The following is a 24495-nucleotide window of genomic DNA, read 5'->3' as shown; positions in this document are numbered from 1 at the left end:
CGTTCAAAATATGACACTTGAGTGCTTCATTTTCGCCAAATGCAAAGAAGGCATCTTATCTGTCACTCTGTTGTGCAAACTTATCCTTTCTCGAAAAGGTTTCTTTTTTTATAGCCGTTCACAAACAAATGCATCGTCTGGAAACAAGCTATATAACCCAGCAGAAGCATTCACCCTAAAGCAAAAAATATATATACTTTCCCCTCTTGTGTAGATAGTAGCTGCTGGTTCTCTGTAGTCACCTACAATCTAACCTAACCCAAGTTGGTTGATGGGGGGGTTGTTAATCTTTGAGGTGATTATAATCGTTTTCTGGTGATTACGGAAATCCGCAACTTACTTACTTCCACCTTTGCTATCCAAAGCACCGTACTTGGTCCGGATCTGTGAACTGACGTGGTAAACTGGCAACACACATCTGGGATTTCTTTAATGATAAGGCAAAACGTCTTTTATTCAACACGTTGGTGTGCTACGCGGGCGTGCTTACAATCACAACAATCGCAATATTTTTCTCTTTTTACTTTGTACAGATGTAATACAGTATTTAAAATTCAATCATGATAAACATTGGTTGATGTCGCTGTTCACACCATCACACCAACATTCACCCTCAAGATTTTATGATACAAAATGAAGTAATCTACACTAATCTCTCCCTCCACTTGAATACCGAGAAAAAGCTTCTCTGTCATAAAGCAAAGTGAGAACACAAAATGAGCATCATTACCGAAGACTAATGACATTTGCTTCGAGGTATGTTTCTCTGCACAGATTAAGACGAGTCAGTAACCATTAAGACGACAACGTAATCAAATAAGCTGAGAGCAACAGTGTCTTTGGTATTATAGGTGTAATGACTTAACAAGTGCTGGTACACGCACACTACGCTAACATATGGTTTGGTATGGAATAGGTTTAACGTAGACTAGGCTAAGCTAACATAGTTTGGTATGGAATAGGTTTAACGTAGACTAGGCTAAGCTAACATGGTTTGGTATGGAATAGGTTTAACGTAGACTAGGCTAAGCTAACATGGTTTGGTATGGAATAGGTTTAAAGTAGACTAGGCTAAGCTAACATGGTTTGGTATGGAATAGGTTTAACGTAGAGTAGGCTAAGCTAACATGGTTTGGTATGGAATAGGTTTAACGTAGAGTAGGCTAAGCTAACATGGTTTGGTATGGAAAAGATCTAACGTATAGACTAGGCTAACATATGGCTTTGTTTGGAAAAGATTCAACGAAAAGAGACTATTTTTTCCCCTCTTCAAACGACAAAGCTGGAAAGAATGGATACTTGGGGCGAGATGTTTGGCCCTAAGGAAGGTTAAGCGAGGCTCATCCACCAGTCGACACATCTTTAAACACCATCTGCAGGTGTTGGGGGCAATTCAAAGACCACATACACTAACTAGTCTCAAGGATGCATGTGAACCACGAAGGGAAGAATTGACTCCAATGTGGGCCCCCCTGACGACTGGCGGGCCTCGGAGGTCATCACATCACACTGGGACTCTGAAGAGGAAACGAACGAAAACAAGAGCTAATGTGGACCTTTGATCCACTTTAAATGAACAGGAACGGGAGCTACACAGAACACGCAGATGTTAGATCTAGGTAAACAATGCCAGAAAGTGTTGATGCACAAGCCAAAAAAAAAAAAAAGCTTAAGAAAAAAAAAAGAATAAAAGCATTGAGGAAGAGGGCGTAAGTAAATAGCAAGGCATGATGGGTGGGCATCACACAGCCAACACAAGGCCGGCCAACAGAACCAGAACGTTTCGTGTGTTGGGATGTTGTTAAGGCAATAATGATGACCCTCTGTGCTAGCCGGGAGCTGGGACCCCACGTACCTCTTCCCTCGGCCACCGCCTCCTCTCCTGCACCAACAGCACATCATCAGAGTCGAGAAGAAATGGAGACATGGTTAGTTACTTTTACAATGAGCCAAGTTGCCAGGGCAGCGCCCCCCTTCAAAACAAGGGAGTCTTAACTAATTCATACAAGTTAGCGCTAAACTATCGTTATAATTCTAATTCATACAAGTTAGCGCTACACTATCATTATAATTATAATTCATACAAGTTAGCGCTACACTATCATTATAATTCTAATTCATACAAGCTTAGCGCTACACTATTATTATAATTCTAATGACTAAATACCAGTTTATTATAGGTAAGAAGAATTAATTAATGAAGAACTTAAAAAAGTTTACAAGAATAATGAAATATACATAACATGCACTTGAGACTCTACAAGCTATTGTAAGAGAAAAGCATCAAATACTATCTACATGTTAATTACTGCATCATGCAACTGGCAACACACCCTGTAAATAATACCTGTAAAAAACAAAAATACGTTAAAAGAAACCAGACACACAAACTTAGAATCAGTTCGCTGTAGATGAGATTCAGCGTAGAGAAAGTTTTACTCAGTACAGTATATATTTACCGTAGTATGGATGTGTGTGTGTTGGTTTCCTGAAGTATTTTGAAATGAAGCACAAAGTATGTCTGTTAACCAATTCCTCCCAGGTGACGGGGCAAATGTCCAACCCCAAATCGTATGCGATGACAAAGTGGAATTAGGGGGACTGTTACTGGGGGGGGGGGGTCCATAAATGCCCATCTTATAAAAAAAAAAGGGGTAGGGGTACCCGCAGGATAAGAATGTGTTTCCTTGCGCTACCTCGCTAACGCGGGAGACAGCGACAAAGTACAGTAAATAATATATATATATATATATATATATATATATATATATATATATATATATATATATATATATATATTATATATAACCAGTCAAATGGTCTTACCAGCGTCGTGGTGAAGGGTCCAGCTATCGTACTGAAGACGCTAACATCTCAGTATGGTCAAAATCATATACGCAGTCAAAACTCGCTGCTTTTACATACATGGTTCTTCTTACGTATTTCTAAAATTCCTGCTCCTTTTAACCTTTGTAAGGCTTCCGTTGTTCAGCTCCCCTACAACTCTTATCACAATACTGGTTGTAAACATCTACTCTCCCTTCTAAACTCAAATTCTTACTTCTTTTTTTTCTCTATTTACCAAACTGCCTCTCCTGCGCGAGCGAAGTAGCGTCAGGAATAAATGAACAACGGCTTCTTCATTTGCATACACTCGCTGCCAAGCACCACCGAATATTCTATGGTTTACCATGTCCGTTGGAACATGCCAAATTACCAGTTCGAACCCACCTCTCGTGGTCTTCCCTTCGTTCGAACTCGCATTAAGTCGTTGGTTTACTCTTATTTTTCACTCGGCGTCACAAAACCTACGTTCCTCTCAACATATACACCATTTATGCCTCCCTTCTCATCCTGGTTACACCGGACACATTCACAAACCCCTTCCTACGTAAATCCTTGCTAAGCCCTAACTTCTTTTCATCCATTCCCATCCACCTCTTAAGTCAACTCGCAAATCGTAGGTAAAATTCAAAGCCCAGCAAAAACAGAGGCTGATCCGTATTTGCATCGAGTTGTCACAAACTTCACGTCGTCAACACGCCTCTTCCCACTTATTGACTTAAACCCCACTGTTCGTAGCCACAATATTGCCTCTTTTTTTTTCAGCTACAAGGTTAACTTCAGCATCTGCTTCCGAGAACTAGCTGCTTGCATGCTTCCATCTCTAGCTGGGTCACGCAGCACCTCAACAGGCCCCACACACCACAAAGCTACTGGCCAATGCAGCAGGCGTCTCTGCTCTACGTCCGTAAAAACAGACTATGGCCTCCTGTTCGCCCACACTTCAATTATCTACAAGGTCTGTCGCCAGCTTCGGATGAAGGAGTGATGCTTCTTCACCTTTTCCCATGATGGATGGCAACAATTGTGCCTATGAACGCTGCCCTCTCGTGGAAAGGAAAAGATTTCCAAACCCAGCCTCTCTCTCTCTCTCTCTCTCTCTCTCTCTCTCTCTCTCTCTCTCTCTCTCTCTCTCTCTCTCTCTCTCTCTCTCTCTCTCAAGCGGCGTTGCTGGTATCGCCAAGACAGGCGCAGCGCTGCGCCCTTACTCCACCCTTTCTCGAGCTGCTGCTGCTGCTGCCACACGTTCATTCCGAGAAACACAAACTTGGTCACTTCCTGAGGGTGGGTCACTACAAGAATGCTGAGGGTGTTGTGGGGAAGGGGGAATGACGCACAGAGCCGGGGAGCTGGTCAGATTCTAACTTAACTAACTACGCCAGCCCGTTCTTGGAAGTTGACGTGTGTATTCTTATGTTTTATATTCTTGAGGTGGTTTACGGGGGGTGGCTGCTCCTCCTCAACCCGCACTGTACCAGCCTAGGGCTGCAGGCGCGTATCTTGTCTAGTCTCTCTTCGTACGTATATTCAGTAAACACCAAAACGATTAATCTTATCCTCTAAAGAAAATATTTCATCAATGATAATAATAATAGTAACAACAAAACAACAACAACAATAATAATAATAATAATAATAATAATAATAATAATAATTTTCGTACCTAATCACCTTTCCCAAAGCCTGAGCGAGGTAGCATCAGGAACTGAAGCCTTAGCAGGATGAACAATCCTCGCCTAACTCCTCTTTCTTTAAAAAAAAAGAGAGTGGTTATCCCCTCCAACTCTCCTGTTTTAGGAGTCGCCTTCTAACAAGCAGGAAGTACGTGGGTAGTATCCCTTTTTCCCAATTCTACTGCTAATACAAAACTAAGAATTTTATCATTATCATAATTATCATTACGCTTTTATTTAAGGAACTACCGCGTTACCGTACTCCGCCCGCGTTAGAAGCTGGCTTTCCATTTCACCGCTCCCGCACGAGTCCAGCCCAGGAAATCCGGGCCAAGGGCTTGGTGCATGACGACCACCATCCAGTAAAACGACAAAGAAAGCAAATAAATGGAGGTAGGTACGGGTAAGCTGCCTTGGCCGACGCCAGCCCAGCCCAGCCCAGCCCAGCTGCGGGCGGTTACGTGCGCGGCCCCACATCATCAGCTGACCATCCCTGCTGGGCTGTGTCAGCACGGTTATCCTGCATCAGCTGACTATCCCTGCTGGGCTGTGTCAGCACGGTTATCCTGCATCAGCTGACCATCCCTGCTGGGCTGTGTCAGCACGGTTATCCTGCATCAGCTGACCATCCCTGCTGGGCTGTGTCAGCACGGTTATCCTGCATCAGCTGACCATCCCTGCTGGGCTGTGTCAGCACGGTTATCCTGCATCAGCTGACCATCCCTGCTGGCTGTGTCAGCACGGTTATCCTGCATCAGCTGACCATTGCCCAGGTTAGCTGGGCCATTGTGTCAGCACGGTTATCCTGCATCAGCTGACCATCCCTGCTGGGCTGTGTCAGCACGGTTATCCTGCATCAGCTGACCATCCCTGCTGGGCTGTGTCAGCACGGTTATCCTGCATCAGCTGACCATCCCTGCTGGGCTGTGTCAGCACGGTTATCCTGCATCAGCTGGACCATCCCTGCTGGGCTGTGTCAGCACGGTTATCCTGCATCAGCTGACCATCCCTGCTGGGCTGTGTCAGCACGGTTATCCTGCATCAGCTGACCATCCCTGCTGGGCTGTGTCAGCACGGTTATCCTGCATCAGCTGACCATCCCTGCTGGGCTGTGTCAGCACGGTTATCCTGCATCAGCTGACCATCCCTGCTAGGCTGTGTCAGCACGGTTATCCTGCATCAGCTGACCATCCCTGCTGGGCTGTGTCAGCACGGTTATCCTGCATCAGCTGACCATCCCTGCTGGGCTGTGTCAGCACGGTTATCCTGAAGGAGGAAGGTCATGTGGCACACGCCACAGCCCGGGCCTCCTGTGATCATGACGTGTTATCCTTCGTCAGCTCTGAGGAGCATAAAGCATACTAAGTGGTCGGAAAACGGTTATCTGATCAGCTGCATCTGCAGGGCTTGTCAGCACGGAATCCCTGCATCAGATGACCATCCCCCTGTGTCAGCACGGTTATCCTGAAGGAGGAGGGTCATGTGGCACACGCCACAGCCCTGGTTCACTCACCATTAAAGGTGATTGATGAAGTGTTATCTCTTCGTCAGCTCTTGAGGAGCATAAAAGGCATATTTTCTTTAGTGGGGGAAAACGGTGAATAAATATATACAATCGAGTCTTGTCAGCGGTGACATCTGACATCTGCAACCAGAGGAAATGCTGACATCTATATATCTACCCCCCTCCCCATTCCTAACACATACCAACACCCCTTCCCTCCTCCCTTTCCTCCCAAATACTCATGATAACAAGGCCTTTGCCCTTGTCCCATTTCCCTTGGTCCTTCATTAACCACCCCCCCTCCCTCCTACCACCACCACCACTGCAACACTTACATCTCCCTCCTCCTACACCACCACCACTTCAATGTATTTTACGTATTACATTATATGCCAACACGAAAGTGGTCAGGGTAATTTTTTTTTCCTTCTAAATTCAACGCAGCCACTGTCCCAATGCATGTATTTTTTATAAACTTTTTTTTCATTAATAAAGGCCTATTTCCCATGGCACCACCTGTATTTTCAATTTCCTATTCCTTAACACAATCCCAGGGATCCACAAGGGGTAGAATATGAGAAAGGTGACTCCATGCACATACACGCGCACGTAAAAGTTCTCTACTGTGCCTTTCGAGCAATTTAATTGTAAATACATTCATGTAAAATAATAGGAAACAAGTAAAGCTAATGCACAAATTCAAGCACTACATATACATCAGGCTACAGTGGAAGAATCTAGTATACTAACCTTCATTGCAGCTTGCTAGGCTTTACGGAAAACACGAAAGATTAACTCCAAGCGGCACTGCTACATGTCGGGCTACAGTGAACGCCGCCATCATGTCAAATTTCACTGTTACATACCAGACTTGTAAAACTATGTCAAACTAATCGTCTGCAATCCTCTACAACAGTGAAAGTATAAACCATACTAGTATTCACTGTAACATGCTAGGCTATAGTGAAAAGTATGAATCGTAAGCACTAGCCTCGTGTACAACCTCATTTATTTTACTTCTTCTGATACGGAAATAAGTAATCGTCCTCATGGCTTCCTCTGGTTCCAATACGTTGTCGTGTCAAAGAACATAACATCCTCTTAGCTACTGATATTATGTCCCGAAAATGAGTATCCCTTTTTATCTCGAAAAATTTGAGAGGTTTTACAGATTAAAATCATCTTACCATGAAGCGGTAGCATTCTGCATTGAAATTGTTCATCCATAAAATATCTATTTCGAAAGAGTTTACATTGAGGGGTTGGAATTTTGACGCATCAACCCGTTCAAAAGTTGAAGAGGAAATGGCGGAGTGACCTGTGTATAAGAGTGGCACTGTTTAGTAGGATCATATTACCCCCAGCATCCAGTTCATTTGCATTTTTTTCTAATGCTGTTGATCCCAAGAGAGCGGTGGGCCGCCATCCAATCAGGACGGGGCAACGCTGAACAACCTGAGGCTTATGGAATGCGACGAAACCATCGTCACGTCTACTCAGAGGTTGGTTTGCTGCCATATTTACGAAAATGTTATGAATATACGATTTTCTATTGTTTATATATAAATATATACATATATATATATGTATATGTATATAATATATATATATATATATATATATATATATATATATATATATATATATATATATATATATATATATATATATAATATATTACATATTTTTAATATATATATATATAATGTTACCGGACTTGGCCTACTGAAGGTTACTGGGCGAGTGAACACTTGCCTCCACGGTGCTATAATGTACAGTCTTGTCATAGAAATGAGTCCATACTGTTCCTGCTACTGAGTGTAGCGCAACCTCTTGTGAAGCCTAATGCTGCGCTGCTTCCAGTCGCAGGAAAATTTACATTTGGAGTGAGAGGTTCTTGACAAGCCTGTCTTTTTAAATGATAATTCCTTACCAAAGGTGACTTCACATGCGGTGTAACCTCGTGCAGGCGGAATCCGGTAACACACACACACACACACACACACACACACATATACTATAATATATATATAATATATATATATATATATATATATATATATAATTTTTTTTTGCTTTGTCGCTGTCTCCCGCGTTTGCGAGTAGCGCAAGGAAACAGACAAAGAAATGCCAACCCACCCCTATACACATGCCTTGATTCAATCCACTGACAGCACGTCAACCCGGTATACCACATCGCTCAAATTCACTTATTCTTTGCCTCCTTTCACCTCTGCATGTTCAGCCCGATCACACAAATCTTTTTCACTCCTTTCCACCTCCAATTGGTCTCCCTCTCTCCTCGTCCTCCACCTCGACACATATATCCTCTTGTCAATCTTCTCACTCATTCTTCATGTGACAAACCATTTCAAACACCTCTTCTGCTCTCTCAATATTATATATATATTGGAAGAAGTGAAGTGCTTTAGATATCTGGGAGTGGACTCTGCAGCGAATGTAACCATGGGAGCTGAAGTGTCATAAGGTGAGGGAGGGGGCGAAGGTTCTAGGAGCGATGAAGAATGTGTGGAAAAAGAGGACGTTATCTCGGAAAGCAAAAATGGGTGTGTTTGAAGGAATAGCGGTTTCAGCAATATTGTATGGTTTGAAGGCATGGTTTATAGACAGGGTTGTGCGGAGTAGGGTAGGTGAGTAGGAAATGAAATTTTTGAGGACAATATGTGGTGTGAGTGGTTTGATCGAGTAAGTTAATAAAAGGGCAAGTGAGATGTGTGGTAACTAAAAGAGTGTGGTAGAGAGAGAGAGCAGAAGGGGGTTTGTTGAAATATTTAGTTTGGGCATATGGAGAGAATGAGTGAAGAAAGGTTAATAAAGAGGATATATGTGTCAGAGGTGGAGGGAACAAAGAGAAGCAGGTGACCAAACTGGAGATGGAAGGATGGAGTGAAAAAGATTTTGAGCGATCGGGCCTGAACATGCAGAGGGGCGAAAGGCGTGCACGGGATGAATTTTGGTCAACGTGTTGTCAGTGGACTGAGCCAGTACATGTGAAGCGTCTGGGGGTAAACCATGGAAAGGTTTGTGGGACCTGGATGTGGATACAGAGCTGTGGTTTCGATGCTTCCTTCCACAAGACAACTCGAGAATGAGTGTGAGCGGATGTGGCCCATGTTTTCTGGCGCTACCTCTCTGACGCAAAGGGATGGCGCCGAAATGGATGAAAGAATAAATATTCACGTAACATTAAAATACGGCGGAGTATAGATGTACCTCAGGTACCGTGCATCAGTCGGCGGTGAGGAAAGAACTTACGTATTTCCCAGTGAAGTGGCAGAAATGCAACAGCCCTTGGGTATCCGTCAAGATTTCATACGATTTGGACAATTACATGTTCGGTAACTCCCTCCCAAATGTGTATTTCATAAATGGACGTCAGATTAATTGTGTAGTTTATATTATATACAGGCCTGTGTTAAACTGAATTTCCACCCTAATAAAATGAGAATAGTAGCTTGAGCTTGTAAGATATGATTTTTAAGGTGTCCAAACGTGGTACAGAACTATATGGAGTTGCCACACAGCGCAATTCAAACACTGCTGCCTTCCCCACCACCACCACTTGTCGCGTGTTTCTACGTACGCTAAATGTCAATCACAACGAAATGTAATATTCATTTCCAATGTGTAGAACAATTACATTAACTCGGAAATCATGAATATATGCGGTTTGCTGCTAGATTATACAGTGAGGTGGCATTCCCAGAATGTGTAATGTATGTCGTTTTCATCTGAATTGCCAGTTATTTCCGTACGTCTGTCTTTGTGAACATTATATCTTGAGTGTCGAAATTATATCAAGGACTTTTTCATTTTCTTTTTTTTTTACTAAATTGCGCTGAGGTTAGCCAGCTGGGAACAGAGCAGAATGCGTGATAAGATATTGGCTTGAACATACAGAACGATTTATATACTATATATATATATATATATATATATATATATATATATATATATATATATATATATATATATATATATATATAATCACAACCCTCCAACAGCCAGGATCGAACCCAGGACCCCTGTGTAGCAGGCAGGAGCAATAAGCTATAAACCACCCCTTTTCGTGCCTTGTAGCTATACCAACTGATAAGGTGCCTTCGCTACAACCGATTTTGAGTTGAACAGCCTGAATGTGCTTGGTCCTATTCATTCCCTTCCAGAAACAGCCTCCTCTCCCCACCCTAACCACTCCACAAGACTTAAGTGAACCACAAACCACCAACCTCCCCTCAGTAGAATTACAAGACATAACACCTGCTGCTTCATACTGCAGCAGCTTAAACTCACAGATTCTCCCCAAACCCAACAAACAGAACACTGACAAGACATATACACACTAGGACCCGACAAGTGTCTTAACTGCCACCCCACCATATATATATATATATATATATATATATATATATATATATATATATATATATATATATATGTGTGTGCATATATATAAATATATTGTTTTATTTTGCTTTGTCGCTGTCTCCCGCGCCTGCGAGGTAGCGCAAGGCAACAAAAGAAATGGCCCAGTCAACCCCCACACACATGCACACACACGTCAACACACGCAAACATACACACCCACACATCCCAACGTACACATATATGCACACACAGACACATATACACACATGCACACAATTCACACTGTATATATATATATATATAATAATATATATAATATATATTTTTTATACCCTTCCTTATTATATAATATATATATAATATATACCTATATATATATAAAATATATATATATATATATATATAATATATATATATATATATAATATATGTGTGTGTGTGTGTGTGTGTGTGCTCTTTGTATGCGTTAGCAGCAAAGGCGCATATATATTGATATATATATATATATATATATATATATATATATATATATATATATATATATATATTACACACACACACACACACTGAAAGCAAGACGGTGGAGTCGCTTTAGCTTCAGCCAATTTTGCTCGTGTTCGCCAACCAGTCACTAAAAATACCCCAGGCTTAGAATCATAGCCTAGTTAGGATCTTTTTCTTATCTGGGGAGTTACAAAATCCCTCTCATAATCTGCAACAGGATTAATTATGAATACAAGACATTCATGAAAATATATGATTTAACGTTTTCTTTTACAGTCACTTCTGGGGAGGGAGGGAGCGAGCGGCCTCATTACGATGAAAGGTTATTTGATTAAAAAAAATCATCATGTAATCGCCTTTATATTAATGAGAGATTAATGATTACAATTATGTGTATTAGTTTGTATGGAATATGTCTGGCACGCGCAGCATGTCGACGCTCCCACAATGCGCATCGCTTCATTTCTGTGTCGAATATTCACTCGGATAGTTTAAAATGGAAAAATAACGAAAGGTAAAATTATTTGAAAAAAAAATACAAAAATTGGGGATTGGAAACTGTAAAAACTTGCGACACACACACACACGAGCCGTGATGGGAGGAGCAATGGCGCGCAACTCTGACTATCCTACGAGACCGAAATAGATTTGTCCCTAACCCGGTATCTCATTATCTCCATCATTTTCTTAACCCTACCACCCTCGTTTCGTGTCACCGTATCCTCTCGCTCACTCCTCCATTCCTCTCCACCATTGCTACGTGGGTTTAGAGAGCACACCATGACGGGGAACTTGAAAAAAAAACAAAAAAAACAAAAATCACCTGGAATTGTGTCGCGAAATAAGAATCCAATATGGCAGCGTGAGCTGCCGAGCGGGTGACGGAATTATATAGACGCTCCCGAATGCCACAGCTTTAAACTCCTTGAGTACGACAATTTTAAACCCTCTGAGTATGACGGCTTGACCCCCGGATCACGGATCTGGCTGAGGGCGATGACTTAACCCACCGAATACGACGATTTGAAAAAAAGTTATCGTACGCGCTGGGTTGTCATCATACCATGAGTCGTCCTCCTCCCGGAGTCGAGTTGCCGCTCGCGATGGGTCTGTCGTGCTCCATTGGGTAAAGTTGTCGTACTTGCGAGGGTCGTGGGCAGTAGCCGGATACCCCAGGAATTAAGACTTCATATGTTGATAGCATGAGCCCCAGCCATGGCCCATCTTAGATGAAAAGGCTCGTAGATTTGACTGTGATTAAAGGTAGAAAGGTTGAAAAGGAGAAGGAAAGACGAAAAAAAAATGGGAATTCGGCAGCCTATCCGTTAGCGTCTAGACTCAACGGTCAATCCTTGTGTGGCGAGTTTCCCCACGGAAACTATGGGAGGGAGGAGGAGGGTTGTAATGTAACAGCGGACGGAAATGGATGGTTGAAGTGATGTGAGGCCAGGGGAGTTCACGTGACGAAAGGGTTTTTATTCCACTTCGGTTAAATGAAGGAAAAGCCACTCCAGATATGTGACTTGAAGCAATGTGTGTACTTTGATCATTATATGATATATAATATATATATATATATATATATATATATTATATATTGGAAAGAATCACAGTTTTGCGCGTGATCAAGTATATTCCTGTGAGTCCACGGGGAAAATGAAACAGGATAAGTTCCCAAGTGCACTTTCGTGTAATCAATTGACATATTCTCTCTTGTGTCTCCCCTGATGATGTGATTATTACACGAAAGTGCACTTGGGAACTTATCGTGTTTCATTTTCCCCGTGGACTCATAGGAATAACACACACACACACACACACACACACACACACACACCACAAAATCACAACAGACACGTGATTTTATGATTGCTGAAAATACCACATGGAAAAGGAAACACGAGATCCTGAGCGCTTTCGTGTATTAACGCCCACACACACACACACACACACACACACACACACAACACACACACACCACCACCACCACCATCACCACCATCATGGTGCTCCCACATTCTACCAGTGTCATTCCCCACATAACGACTGCCCTGCCTTCCTTATACAGCCCACTCACCCACCCCTCCTCCCCTAACCCACTTTCAAAAGGGCCACCCTCCACACCCCAGAGTGACGCTGGCCCGGGCCACAGCAGCCTATAGGGTAGGGGGGTCATGAAAGGTTGGGGGGGTGGAGTTAACCTGACCTGCTCCTTGAGGGCCCCCAGTAGGGACGTGGCAGCTGGACGCATTCCCTCTCTCTCCTCTCCTTCCCCACCAGCCTCCTCCTCCCTCCAACCACAAGCTTCTCCTACCTCTCCTGCAGCCACAGTCTCCTCCCCACCACCTCTCCTGCAGCCACAGTCTCCTCCCCACCACCTCTCCTGCAGCCACAGTCTCCTCCCCACCACCTCTCCTGCAGCCACAGTCTCCTCCCCACCACCTCTCCTGCAGCCACAGTCTTCCTCCCCACCACCTCTCCTGCAGCCACAGTCTCCTACACTCTCCTGCCCACGTCTCCTCTCCGCCTTACAAGAACGCTGGTCATAAGTCCTCGCTAACACAATACAATGTCTCTGATTACTCTCTTATATAAAGTATTTCTCGAAGGTTCCAAGTATTTTTCTCTTTTAATGTTATAGGTAGAACGTTCTCACGCCAGAGGCGTCCCAGAGCGGACTCGGCCGAACCCTGAGGATTTAGGCTAACTCGCTCGTTAGTCCTGGTCACCTGGCTTGTGTGGTGTGGCACAGTCCCTCCTTGGTTGCGGCGGGTCCTGGACCCAGCTGCACCCTAGGTCAGCCCCGCATGCGGTCTGTGTGTGTGTGTGTCAACGTACAGTCTCTCTCCTACACTGCCAGAAATAGCAAACTGTTATGGTGCGGAGATGATGATATGACGACCCCCCCCCTCCCCCTTTTTTTTTTTTAATATAAATTATTTATACACTTCTGAGCCAGAGGTTTGTAAATTACCCCAGACTAAGGAGGATGTTTATCCACTCGGTCCCTGGGTAATTGGGTCGACACGGTGCGCTCGCTAGACACTTCCCAATTACTCCATCTTGACCTGCCTGGCTCCAGGGGCCGTGTGCAGAAAAGTGCTCAGATTTCTGCTTATGTTTATGCTTAGCTGAGCAAGTGACTTAAGTGCCACACAGAAAAGGACTAAGCACGATGCTTAGCAAAACTCAAGCATCATAAGATTTAAGATGTATGAAATGCAGTTTGGGGTCAAAATATTTGTCTGCTAAGCAAATACTTTAGTGTAGGGCAGCTTTCAGAAACATGCTCAGCAAAATTCTTAAAGTTAAGTAAAATTCTTTGGGGTTAAGCATACTTAAGCATTCTAAGAAGTTTTCTGCATACGGCCCCAGATATATTAAGTCGGAAGTTCCCTAACCACTAAGTTCCTCACAACTCGTCTTTCACAGTGTGAGGAATACCACACATCAACTTCACTTAACCTCAAGTGGTATTTCGTAATTAACGAGGATGGTTAAAAGCGCCAGTTATCCTACTAGCTTACGTAAAAGGACGTGGCTGTCTGTGTCTACGCTCGCGCGCGCCGCCACTTTCCCGAGGCTGGCTGGCTAACTGGCGGACGTAGTCAACAAGGCTAACACGCGAGCCTTCAAATGGCGGCGGCACGAAGGGGAGGCGAGACACAACAACGGTAAGGTTGACCCCGCACGGGCCGGAGTGGCTGTGTGACTCCTCTAAGCCAACTCCCTGACAGCCACACGCGATGGTGATGGTGGCCTGGGCTGTGTGACCCCATTGTGAAAGAAAAAGAAGAAGAAGAGGGCAGGTTGGAAAAAGTCGCGCCGTACCATGCCCGAGGGTCGTACCGTCGTGCTCGAGGGGTCGTATTGCGTTCGGGTCGTGCTCAAAGGTCGCAACGTAGTGCTCAAGGGTCGTACCGTCGTGCTCAGTGATCGTACCGACGTGTTCAAGGGTCGTACCGCCGTGCTCAAGGGTCGTACCGTCGTGCTCAAAGGTCTTACCTTCGTGCTCAAGGGTCGTACCGTCGTGCTCAGTGATCGTACCGCCGTGCTCAAGGGTCGTACCGCCGTGCTCAGTGATCGTACCGTCGTGCTCAAGGGTCGTACCGTCGTGCTCAGTGATCGTACCGTCGTGCTCAGTGATCGTACCGCCGTGTTCAAGGGTCGTACCGCCGTGCTCAGTGATCGTACCGTCGTGCTCAAGGGTCGTACCGTCGTGCTCAGTGATCGTACCGCCGTGTTCAAGGGTCGTACCGCCGTGCTCAGTGATCGTACCGTCGTGCTCAAGCGTCGTACCGCCGTGCTCAGTGATCGTACCGTCAGAAGTAAACACCGTTAAATCTGTCCAACGTGGTCTGAAACACACCAGCTATATAGACCCCCCCATCCCGACCACCACCACCTCTTTCGAAACTTGGCTGGCGACGAACACGGTTCATCTCGATACAGCCCGAGAAAAATATACCGAATTTAAGACCTGGTTTTGAGGGAGAGCAGACAGTGTGTGTGTGTTGGTGTCTCACGTCACCTAATTTAGATGTGGTAAGGACTCGACTAACACTGGTCACTTCGTGTATATATATAAATAATATTAAATATTATATAATATAATTATAATTAAATGTTAACTGACCTTGTGATGATCAAGGCTGTACGTCTGGTCGGAAACTGTAAAATGCGTGGACGTGATATTTAGTGGTCATTTCATCTGTCTCGCCTCAGAAAAAGAAAAAAAATATATAATATATATATATATATATATATATATATATATATATATATATATATATCCTAGAGAAGAATATCACTATACCGTACAAGGCTAAAGAGGAGGGGCTGAATCCCCTCAATTTTGGGGCGGTAGAACCATGCCGTTCTCGTCTACGCCCTCGTACGCGGAATGCATTTAAAAAAATATCGATGACCCATTGTAAAATTCACTTCCTTCGTGAAGACTGTTATATTTCTCTCTTGTGTCTCCCCTGATGATGTGATTATAACACGAAAGTGCACTTGGAACTTTTCGTGTTTCATTTTCCCCGTGGACTCATAGGAATATATATATATATATATATATATAATATATATATATATATATATAATATATATAATATATATAATATAATATATATATACACACACACACACACACACACACACACACACACTAAAGCTGTTAATGAAGATGGAACGCGGGGTAGTTACGTATAACTTACGGAGGGCCGCCTTCGGGGTCAGTTAGATGGCGGGCATGGCTCTCTCTGGTATTTGGGTACTCTACACCACTGAATATTTTGTATGTTCATCATTTTTCGATGTTAAACACCGAATGGAGATCCCTTTTGTGTAGGAACCATTTTCAGTATACCGCTCGCTGGTATAAGTTCGCCGTTTTCTTTAGCTAATGGACGAATAGTATACTTTCGCTATTTATTTTCTTGCTTTTTAGTCATTCAACGAATTCTTGAAGGGGGTTTATCCTCGCGTTCAAGGTCCGTATTGTAAGGGAAGAGGTGTCAAGCGACCATTTCCACCCTACACACACACACACACACACACACACACACACTCCACAGTACAGGAAAAGTCCACTTTTGTTACCGTAATATAACATATAACAGATATATATATATACCATCATTTCATATCTAAAATCTCTAAATAAAAGAAAGAAAAAAAAGAAGCAGTTATCATCTTAGCAAGGCTAAGGGTCAGTGACCTCACGAGTACCTACGCCACTCACTCCCCCCCCCCCCATCTGTGGAGATGAAGTCTTTCCACACACACACAACACACACACACACACATACACACACAATAGTTTGTCTTTTCTCTTTACATTTTGGACCACTCCACTCCTTTACGGGAAAGTCCTGGTGACCACGACGCGTCGCTGATACATTCTTTATCAATTTCTCTTACCTTCTTGCGTCTTTCCCAATACCATACGCCCTGGCACATCTTTAATAAAAAAAAAACTTTTTTTTCGCTTCCTCCAAAATTCGCAAATACATTTCTTTGTCTCTTCGTTGTTTTCTCTCATCATAATTTCAGTTTAAGACCCGGCCTCACTGTGGACTGAAATCTGTGACTGGAGGCTTCAGTGTGATAAATAAATCTCTTTTACTGACCCTTATTTTCTTCGTGTGTGTACACATTTCACGGTCGAGTTGGTCCCCGCTCGGATATACGACCCGTCCCGGGTGCACTTTTATTCTTATTTTCCTTTTTCTTTCCACGCTTTGCTGAATGATTAATTCCTTTTAAGTCGGTGCTCTCCACCTGGCACATCCCATTCATTTCTTTACATCTCTTGTGTGTGTGTGTACAGACTGTCTCTCTCTCTCTCTCTCTCTCTCTCTCTCTCTCTCTCTCTCTCTCTCTCTCTCTCTCTCTCTCTCTCTCTCTCTCTCTCTCAAGGAGTATCTTAAAAGCGATCTCACATCTTCTCCTGTATAGTGTTCATGTCTTAAGGTCTACCTCTTCTTTGTTACGTCCGTTGTATCTTGGCGCGTTTAACCAAATTTTTTTTTGCTCGTGTAAACAAATTGGTGTCATTATTATGCCGTTGTCTGTGACACCGAAGCGAGAGTTTGCGGTCAACTTTGCGTTGATTTAGAATGTCTGTCCGGTCTCTGGACGTCGCTACATCTAAAAAGGCTCTCGCCTGTCGGTTGGGGTGTCTTAGATCGTTTGATTTAGAAGACAGTCTTCAGTTTGGGTGGATAGTGTGCGTCACTGCCCTTCAGTGAGCGTGGTGTTTGGGTGGGGATGGTGGCGTTTAAGGGTGTGGCAGTGAATGTGGGTTTCGGCAGGTGTGGTAGTGAGTGTGGTAGTTGTGGCAGGTGTGGTAGTGTGAGGCAGGTGTGGTAGTGAGTGTGGTAGTTGTGGCAGGTGTGGTAGTGATGTGGCAGGTGTGGTAGTGGGTGTGGCAGTTGTGGTAGTGTGTGGTAGGTGTGGCAGGTGTGGTAGTGTGTGGTAGGTGTGGTCAGGTGTGGTAGTTGTGGCAGGTGTGGTAGTGTGTGGTAGTTGTGGCAGGTGTGGTAGTGAGTGTGGCAGGTGTGGTAGTGAGTGTGGTAGTTGTGGCAGGTGTGGTAGTGAGTGAGGCAGGTGTGGTAGTGAGTGTGGCAGGTGTGGTAGTGAGTGTGGTAGCGAGTGTGGCCGGTGTGGTTGTGAGTGTGGCAGGTGTGGTAGTGAGTGTGGCAGGTGTGGTAGTGGGTGTGGCAGGTGTGGTAGTGAGTGTGGCAGGTGTGGTAAGTGTGGTAGTTGTGGCAGGTGTGGTAGTGAGTGTGGCAGGTGTGGTAGTGGAGTGTGGAGTGGTGTGCAGGTGTGGAGTGTGTGGCAGGTGTGGTAGTGAGTGCGGTGTGGCAGTGAGTGTGGAAGGTGTGGTAGCGAGTGTGGCCGGTGTGGTAGTAAGTGTGGTAGTGAGTGTGGCAGGTGTGGTAGTGAGTGTGGCAGGTGTGGTAGTGAGTGTGGAAGGTGTGGTAGTGAGTGTGGCAGGTGTGGTAGTGAGTGTGGCAGGTGTGGTAGTGAGTGTGCAGGTGTGGTAGCGAGTGTCAGTGTGGTAGTGAGTGTGGCAGGTGTGGTAGTGAGTGTGGCAGGTGTGGTAGTGAGTGTGGCAGGTGTGGTAGTGAGTGTGGCAGGTGTGGTAGTGGGTGGCAGGTGTGGTAGTGAGTGTGGCAGGTGTGGTAGTGAGTGTGGCAGGTGTGGTAGTGAGTGTGGCAGGTGTGGTAGTGAGTGTGGTAGTGAGTGTGGCCGGTGTGGTAGTGAGTGTGGTAGTGAGTGTGGCAGGCAGGTGGGTCTGGCTGGGTGATGATGCCTGCCTGGCCAGGGCAAGAGGATTGCCAGTCTCCCACGAATTATCATTTCTCCAAACCCTGGAAAGTGAATGTCATCCTTTGTGGATCTGTGGCCAGCATTTTCTCTTTTTTCCTTTCGTTCATCATCCATGCTGCCAGATGCCTCAATTACTTGTTTATCTTTTATATATATATATATATATCAGTCAACCACCAAATCTGAGGTTCTTACAACCGAAAATACGAATCCACGAATACTCCTTCCACTTACAGACTTCGTTCATAATCTTGCACTGTCCATTATATTCATATATATATATATATATATATATATATATATAATATATATATATATATATATATATATCCCTGGGATAGGGGAGAAAGAATACTTCCCACGTATTCCCTGCTGTCGTAGAAGGCGACTAAAAGGGGAGGGAGCGGGGGGCTGGAAATCCTCCCCTCTCATTTTTTTTTTTTAATTTTCCAAAAGAAGAACAGAGAATGGGGCCAGGTGAGGATATTCCCTCAAGGCCCAGTTCTCTGTTCTTAACGCTACCTCGCTAACGCGGGAAATGGCGTGAATATTTAAAATATATATATATATATATATATATATATATATATATTATATATATATAATATATAATATTATATATAATTATATAGATATATTCGCAGTTTGGTAGCTCAAGCCACGAGTGTTATATACATCTAAAGGAAATATTCTGATACACTCCTAATCGTTAGAAATTATTCTAACAGCATCAGTAAATCTGAAAAAAAAACTCCATTTGCAATATACAGATAATTTTTGACGACGTCAGAACACACCAACGGTTTCGCCTCGGAACCAGCAGATGCCAAAAAAGATGTAACTCAACGACGAACCGGTTCGTGCATAGACACCAGAAGCTGGACGAACCGGTTCGTCGTTGAGTTGGCCTCGGAACCAGCAGATGCCATCATTACAAAAAAATGTAACTCAACGACGAACCGGTTCGTCCAGCTAGACACCAGAAGCTGGACGAACCGGTTCGTCGTTGAGTTGGCCTCGGAACCAGCAGATGCCATCATTCAAAAAAAATGTAACTCAACGACGAACCGGTTCGTCCAGCAAGACACCACAAGCCACTAAGGTACGAAAAAAACAACTATTGAATAAACCAGGGTCGCCCATCTTTTTTTCCCCCCCTTTCCAAACGCAGTTTAACGTAAAACGTTAATATTTCTCTCCATTTTTAAGTGGAGCACGGCCGGGCGCGCCCCCGCGCGCGCGTGTGTTGTGTGACTCACTGGCCTGGACACCTGGCGGGGGACAAGAGCAACATAGAGCGCATTCCCGCGCGCTGGGCAGGCCAGAGCAGCGTCCAAATCCTCCCTCTCCCTCCCTTCTCGTGTGACGCACCAGCTCCCCTCGCGCCTCACACTTTTTCTGAAGGTCACGTACAGTGTGGCAAGGACGTGTGCAGAGAGAGAGAGAGGGAGGAGGGTGTGTGGCATGGCGAAGGGGGAGGCGCGCGCCCCTCTCTTACCCTACCACAGGAACCTCTTGTTTCCGTCGCACCACAGAGGGGGGGCCTCCTCACACAGTGACTCTTGTCTCTCCTGTACCTCAGCCTTGACTGACTGGCTCCATCTCTAAGTCTCACGTAACAGTGACGCCCTTCCAGTCAAGTTGATTGACTGCTTCCGCTCTTCCCGCCCAACGCCATTTTTTTCCCCCCCGAGTATGTGAACTGGCTTCTTCCATAGCATCATATGGAGATGGTATGTCTCATGCTAGATACAGGGACTACATCGTCCTGCTGGACCAAGACACTGGGATACTTTGCGACCAAGAACTGACTACAAATCTTGCTGGACCAAGACACTGGGACTACATCCTTCTGACCAAACCGGACTACTTCTGGACCAAGACACTGGGACTACATCCTGCTGGACCAAGACACTGGGACTACATTTCCGCTGACAAGACACTGGGACTACATCCTGCTGGACCAAGACACTGGGACTACATCTTGCTGGACCAAGACACTGGGACTACATTTTCCCGCTGGACCAAGACACTGGGACTACATCCTTGCTGGACCAAGACACTGGGACTACATCCTTTCTGGACCAAGACACTGGGACTACATCTGCTGGACCAAGACACTGGGACTACATCTTGCTGGACCAAGACACTGGGACTACATCCTTCTGGACCAAGACACTGGGACTACATCTTGCTGGACCAAGACACTGGGACTACATCTTGCTGGACCAAGACACTGGAGCTACATCCTTGCTGGACCAAGACACTGGACTACATCCTTGCGACCAAGCACTGGACTAACATCTTCTGGACCAAGACACGGACTACATCGCTGGACAGCTGAGTACATCCTTGAGTACGAGTTGGTGAAGCTACGTGGCCATGTGGAGCGGGTCAAGGCGAGGTGGAGCGGTGGACCAGGACTCGGGTTGCTCCAGTCAGCCAACCTGTCGTCAGCACCAGCGGTCGCCAGCCCACTTCCTTCGCTGACGTCCGCGAACGGGTCAGCAATGCAGATCCGGTGCTGAGCAGCAGCCCGTCACTCCATTTTAACCCCCCCTTGGGCACGACGGAACGACCATTCAACAAAGCAGCACGACGGAACGACCATTAAGAGAACGACTGTACGACCCCTTGAGCACGGCGACGGTACGATCCTTGGGTATGTTCGCCTGGTATGTAAACCTGTTCACCCTGGGTTATAATACAATGCTAGGCTATCATACTTCGTACTTAAGGGGTCGTTATCTTCGTATTTAAGGGGTCGTCAAGTCGTATTCAAGGGTCGTAAAGTCGTGCTCAGACAGTTGAAACCTGGCTCAGGTGTTCTTGGTCCTTCTCCGCAAGGTATAAGTTCTCTCTGCACATCACACTATGTTGTTCAATAATTGGCATCACGGCGCCATTAACTTCTCGAAGGGGAAAAATAATAATATGTCTCCCTCCTGCGCCGACAGGGTCGCTTCACCCGCTAGACAAGCACGTAATATCGACCATCATGAATATCTGCAGGTGTTACACGAAGCGTTAATCGAAGTGCCTTTTTTTTATATATAAAAAAAAACGCACCGTCACTAGTGTGATTTAACAGCCTTAACCTTCGGGATAGATTAAACTGAAGAGCGGTATAATGCACTGTCATTTGCTAAGTCAAACTTTTTTTTTTTAACGCTTGCAGGCTAAATTGCGGGCAAAAATCGCGAAGTTTCGCTGCAATCTAGTGGGGGGGGAGGTAAACAGTTTTGGGGGGGGTCCAATGGCGCTGCTACCACACACCGGTGTGGGATGGCAATTCTCTCTCTCCTCTCTCTCATTCATCCTCTCTCTTCTCTTTCTCTACTCTCTCTCACTCTTCTCATCTCTCTTCTCTCTCGTCTATTACCTATTCCGTGATCGCCTCAGTCGATAGTTAAGAGTGTGTAGCCATCTTTATCTGGGTCCCATTTGAGGGCGTTGCCTCCCCATTGGCCATAGTTTGGGATAATTGCCAGTTTGGTCTTTGGTACCTTAGAGGTGTGAGCGGGTTCACAACATCTTCTGGGTCCCACTGTGCTAATTGTCGTCTTGGTTGTTAGGGCCCAGCCGCGCTAACAACTGTTGTGATTGTTAGAATTTCATCATGCTAACAACTGTTGTCATCATGCCAACAAGTTCTGTGATTGTTAGGGTTGTAAGTGTTCTAATGACAGTAATGCTTGTTAGAGTTTTCTACCCTGCTAACAAGTGTTACGGTTGTTAGCTTCTGCCTCACAAATAATAACAACTGCTCAGTTGTTAGGGTTTGACACGTGCTAACAACTGTTATAGTCTCTTGGGACCTAACATGCACTAACGACTTGAATGGCTTTTAAAGTTGTGAAGAGCAAACAAACGACTCTAATGGTTGTTAAGGTTCGAGATGTGCTAACAACTGGTTCGGTTGTTACGGTGACACAGTGCTGAACAGGTGTTTAAAAGTGAGTTAAGCGATGGTGTATTTGTTTGTGACTATTAAACGGTTACGTTGGTTAAATAAGTTAACTATCATGGTTATTAGGGGTTTTAACATGTAAACTCACAGTTAGTGGAGTTTTAGCATGTTAACTCATGGTTACTGGTGTTTTAACATGTCAACTCACAGTTACAGGGGTTTAACATGTTAACTCATGGTTACTGGGTGTTTTAACGTGTTAACTCATGGTTACTGGGGTTTTAACATGTTAACTCTTGGTTACTGGGTGTTTGAACGTGTTAACTCAGGGTCACTGGGGTTTTAACATGTTAACTCACGATTACTTGGGTTGTAACATGTTAACTATCACGATTGCTGGGGGGTTTAACATCTTAAATGTCAGGGTTGCTTGGGGTTTTAACATGTTAAATATCAGGGTTGCTGGGGGCTCGTGTACCGTCCTACAGAAAGGGTGTGGCTTAGAATTAACATTGTTAAAATACATCTTTTTTGTCTGGCTTTCTGATCTGATGTGTTAGTAACACGATACACTGACCAATTGTTAACATCCCAACCATCGTCACAGATAACATGTTAAACCTTACAAGTTAACGTTTAACTCCCCCCCCCCCCCGCCGCCCCCCCTCCTCACTCCAACGACCGTGGCATGTGTACATGTTAAACTCCCTAACATCACTCACTCATACATGTTAAACCCTAGCAACAGCGTTAAACCCCCCCCCTCTCATTAACCGTGAGAGTTAACATGGTTAAAACCCTAGCAACCATGATAGCTAACGTGTTAAAAACCCAGCAGTCGTGTCTTAAACCGCAGAAGACATTTCACACCCCCCCCCCCCCAGAAACCGTGATGATTAACATGTTAAATTTCTAACGACCATGACAGTTAACAAGATGACACTTCAACAACGGAGCTTTTAACATGTTAAACCCCCCTACCGGCCGGGTGAGCTAACATGTTAAAACCGTCATCAGCCACGACAGTTAACATTTAAGAATAACCCAGGAACCCTGTCACCTTAACATGTTAAATCCCTGGGTTGATAATCAAAGCAGCGTAGCACCAACATCATATTGTACTCCGAGGTGGGCGTCTATACAATTGCATGGCGGTCGACGATGCTCATGTGTTTTGCTTTATTTGCCCAGGCGCGCGCGCGCGCCTTAATCTACCTTTTTTTACCCATATAATTCGCCATTTCCCCGCGTTAGCGAGGTAGCGTTAAGAACAGAGGACTGGGCAGCGAGGTAGCGTTAAGAACAGAGGACTGGGCCTTTGAGGGAATATCCTCACTTGGCCCCCTTCTCTGTTCCTTCTTTTGGAAAATTAAAAAAAAACGAGAGGGGAGGATTTCCATCCCCCTCCTCAGCTCCCTCCCCCTTTTAGTCGCCTTCTACGACACGCAGGGAATACGTGGACAAGTATTCCTTTCTCCCCCTATCCCGTAACCATTGTATGACCTTAACCTTCAGTTCCCTGTGATGAACAGGTCACCAAAGACTGCCAGATTAGGTTTAACAAGCATAAGTGTCTAATTTGTGCATTCATTTCTTTATTTTGGTCTGCTCGCAAAACGCCACCCATGGCCTCAGGGAGGGCCAAGTAATGTTTAGCCTAGCGTCATGCACGACCCCCACGACCTCAGCCAAGGTCAAGTTAAGGGAAAGGCATTTGCTTCAGCCACCACCCTGACCTACGTGTTCATCTCGCCTCCATCAGTGAGCAGAGCTTGGGGGTGGGGGGTGGGGGCGCTTCGCTTGTTAAATTCTCCCATATTTTTAGATGTAAA

At 44.8% G+C, this 24495-nt stretch overlaps 1 protein-coding gene across 2 annotated transcripts in view; it reads right to left on the bottom strand.

Annotated features, from left to right (window-relative positions):
• The window catches only part of Tg (Transglutaminase), a 96956-nt gene that overhangs the window by 32644 nt on the left and 39817 nt on the right, over positions 1 to 24495 (bottom strand). Inside the window, exon 2 of one of the 2 annotated variants that reach the window (XM_071672502.1) lies at positions 1856 to 1882. The exons of the other annotated variant lie outside the window; for it this stretch is intronic. Within the exon in view, the coding sequence (XP_071528603.1) occupies positions 1856 to 1882 (27 nt within the window). The remainder of the gene's footprint in view (positions 1 to 1855; positions 1883 to 24495) is intronic. 2 annotated transcript variants of the gene reach the window in all.

The sequence above is a fragment of the Panulirus ornatus genome, chromosome 17 (assembly GCF_036320965.1).
Source record: "Panulirus ornatus isolate Po-2019 chromosome 17, ASM3632096v1, whole genome shotgun sequence".
Taxonomy (NCBI): Eukaryota; Metazoa; Arthropoda; class Malacostraca; order Decapoda; family Palinuridae; genus Panulirus; species Panulirus ornatus.
The sequence above is the reverse complement of the archived record's forward strand: the minus strand, read 5'-3'. Positions and strand labels throughout refer to the sequence as shown.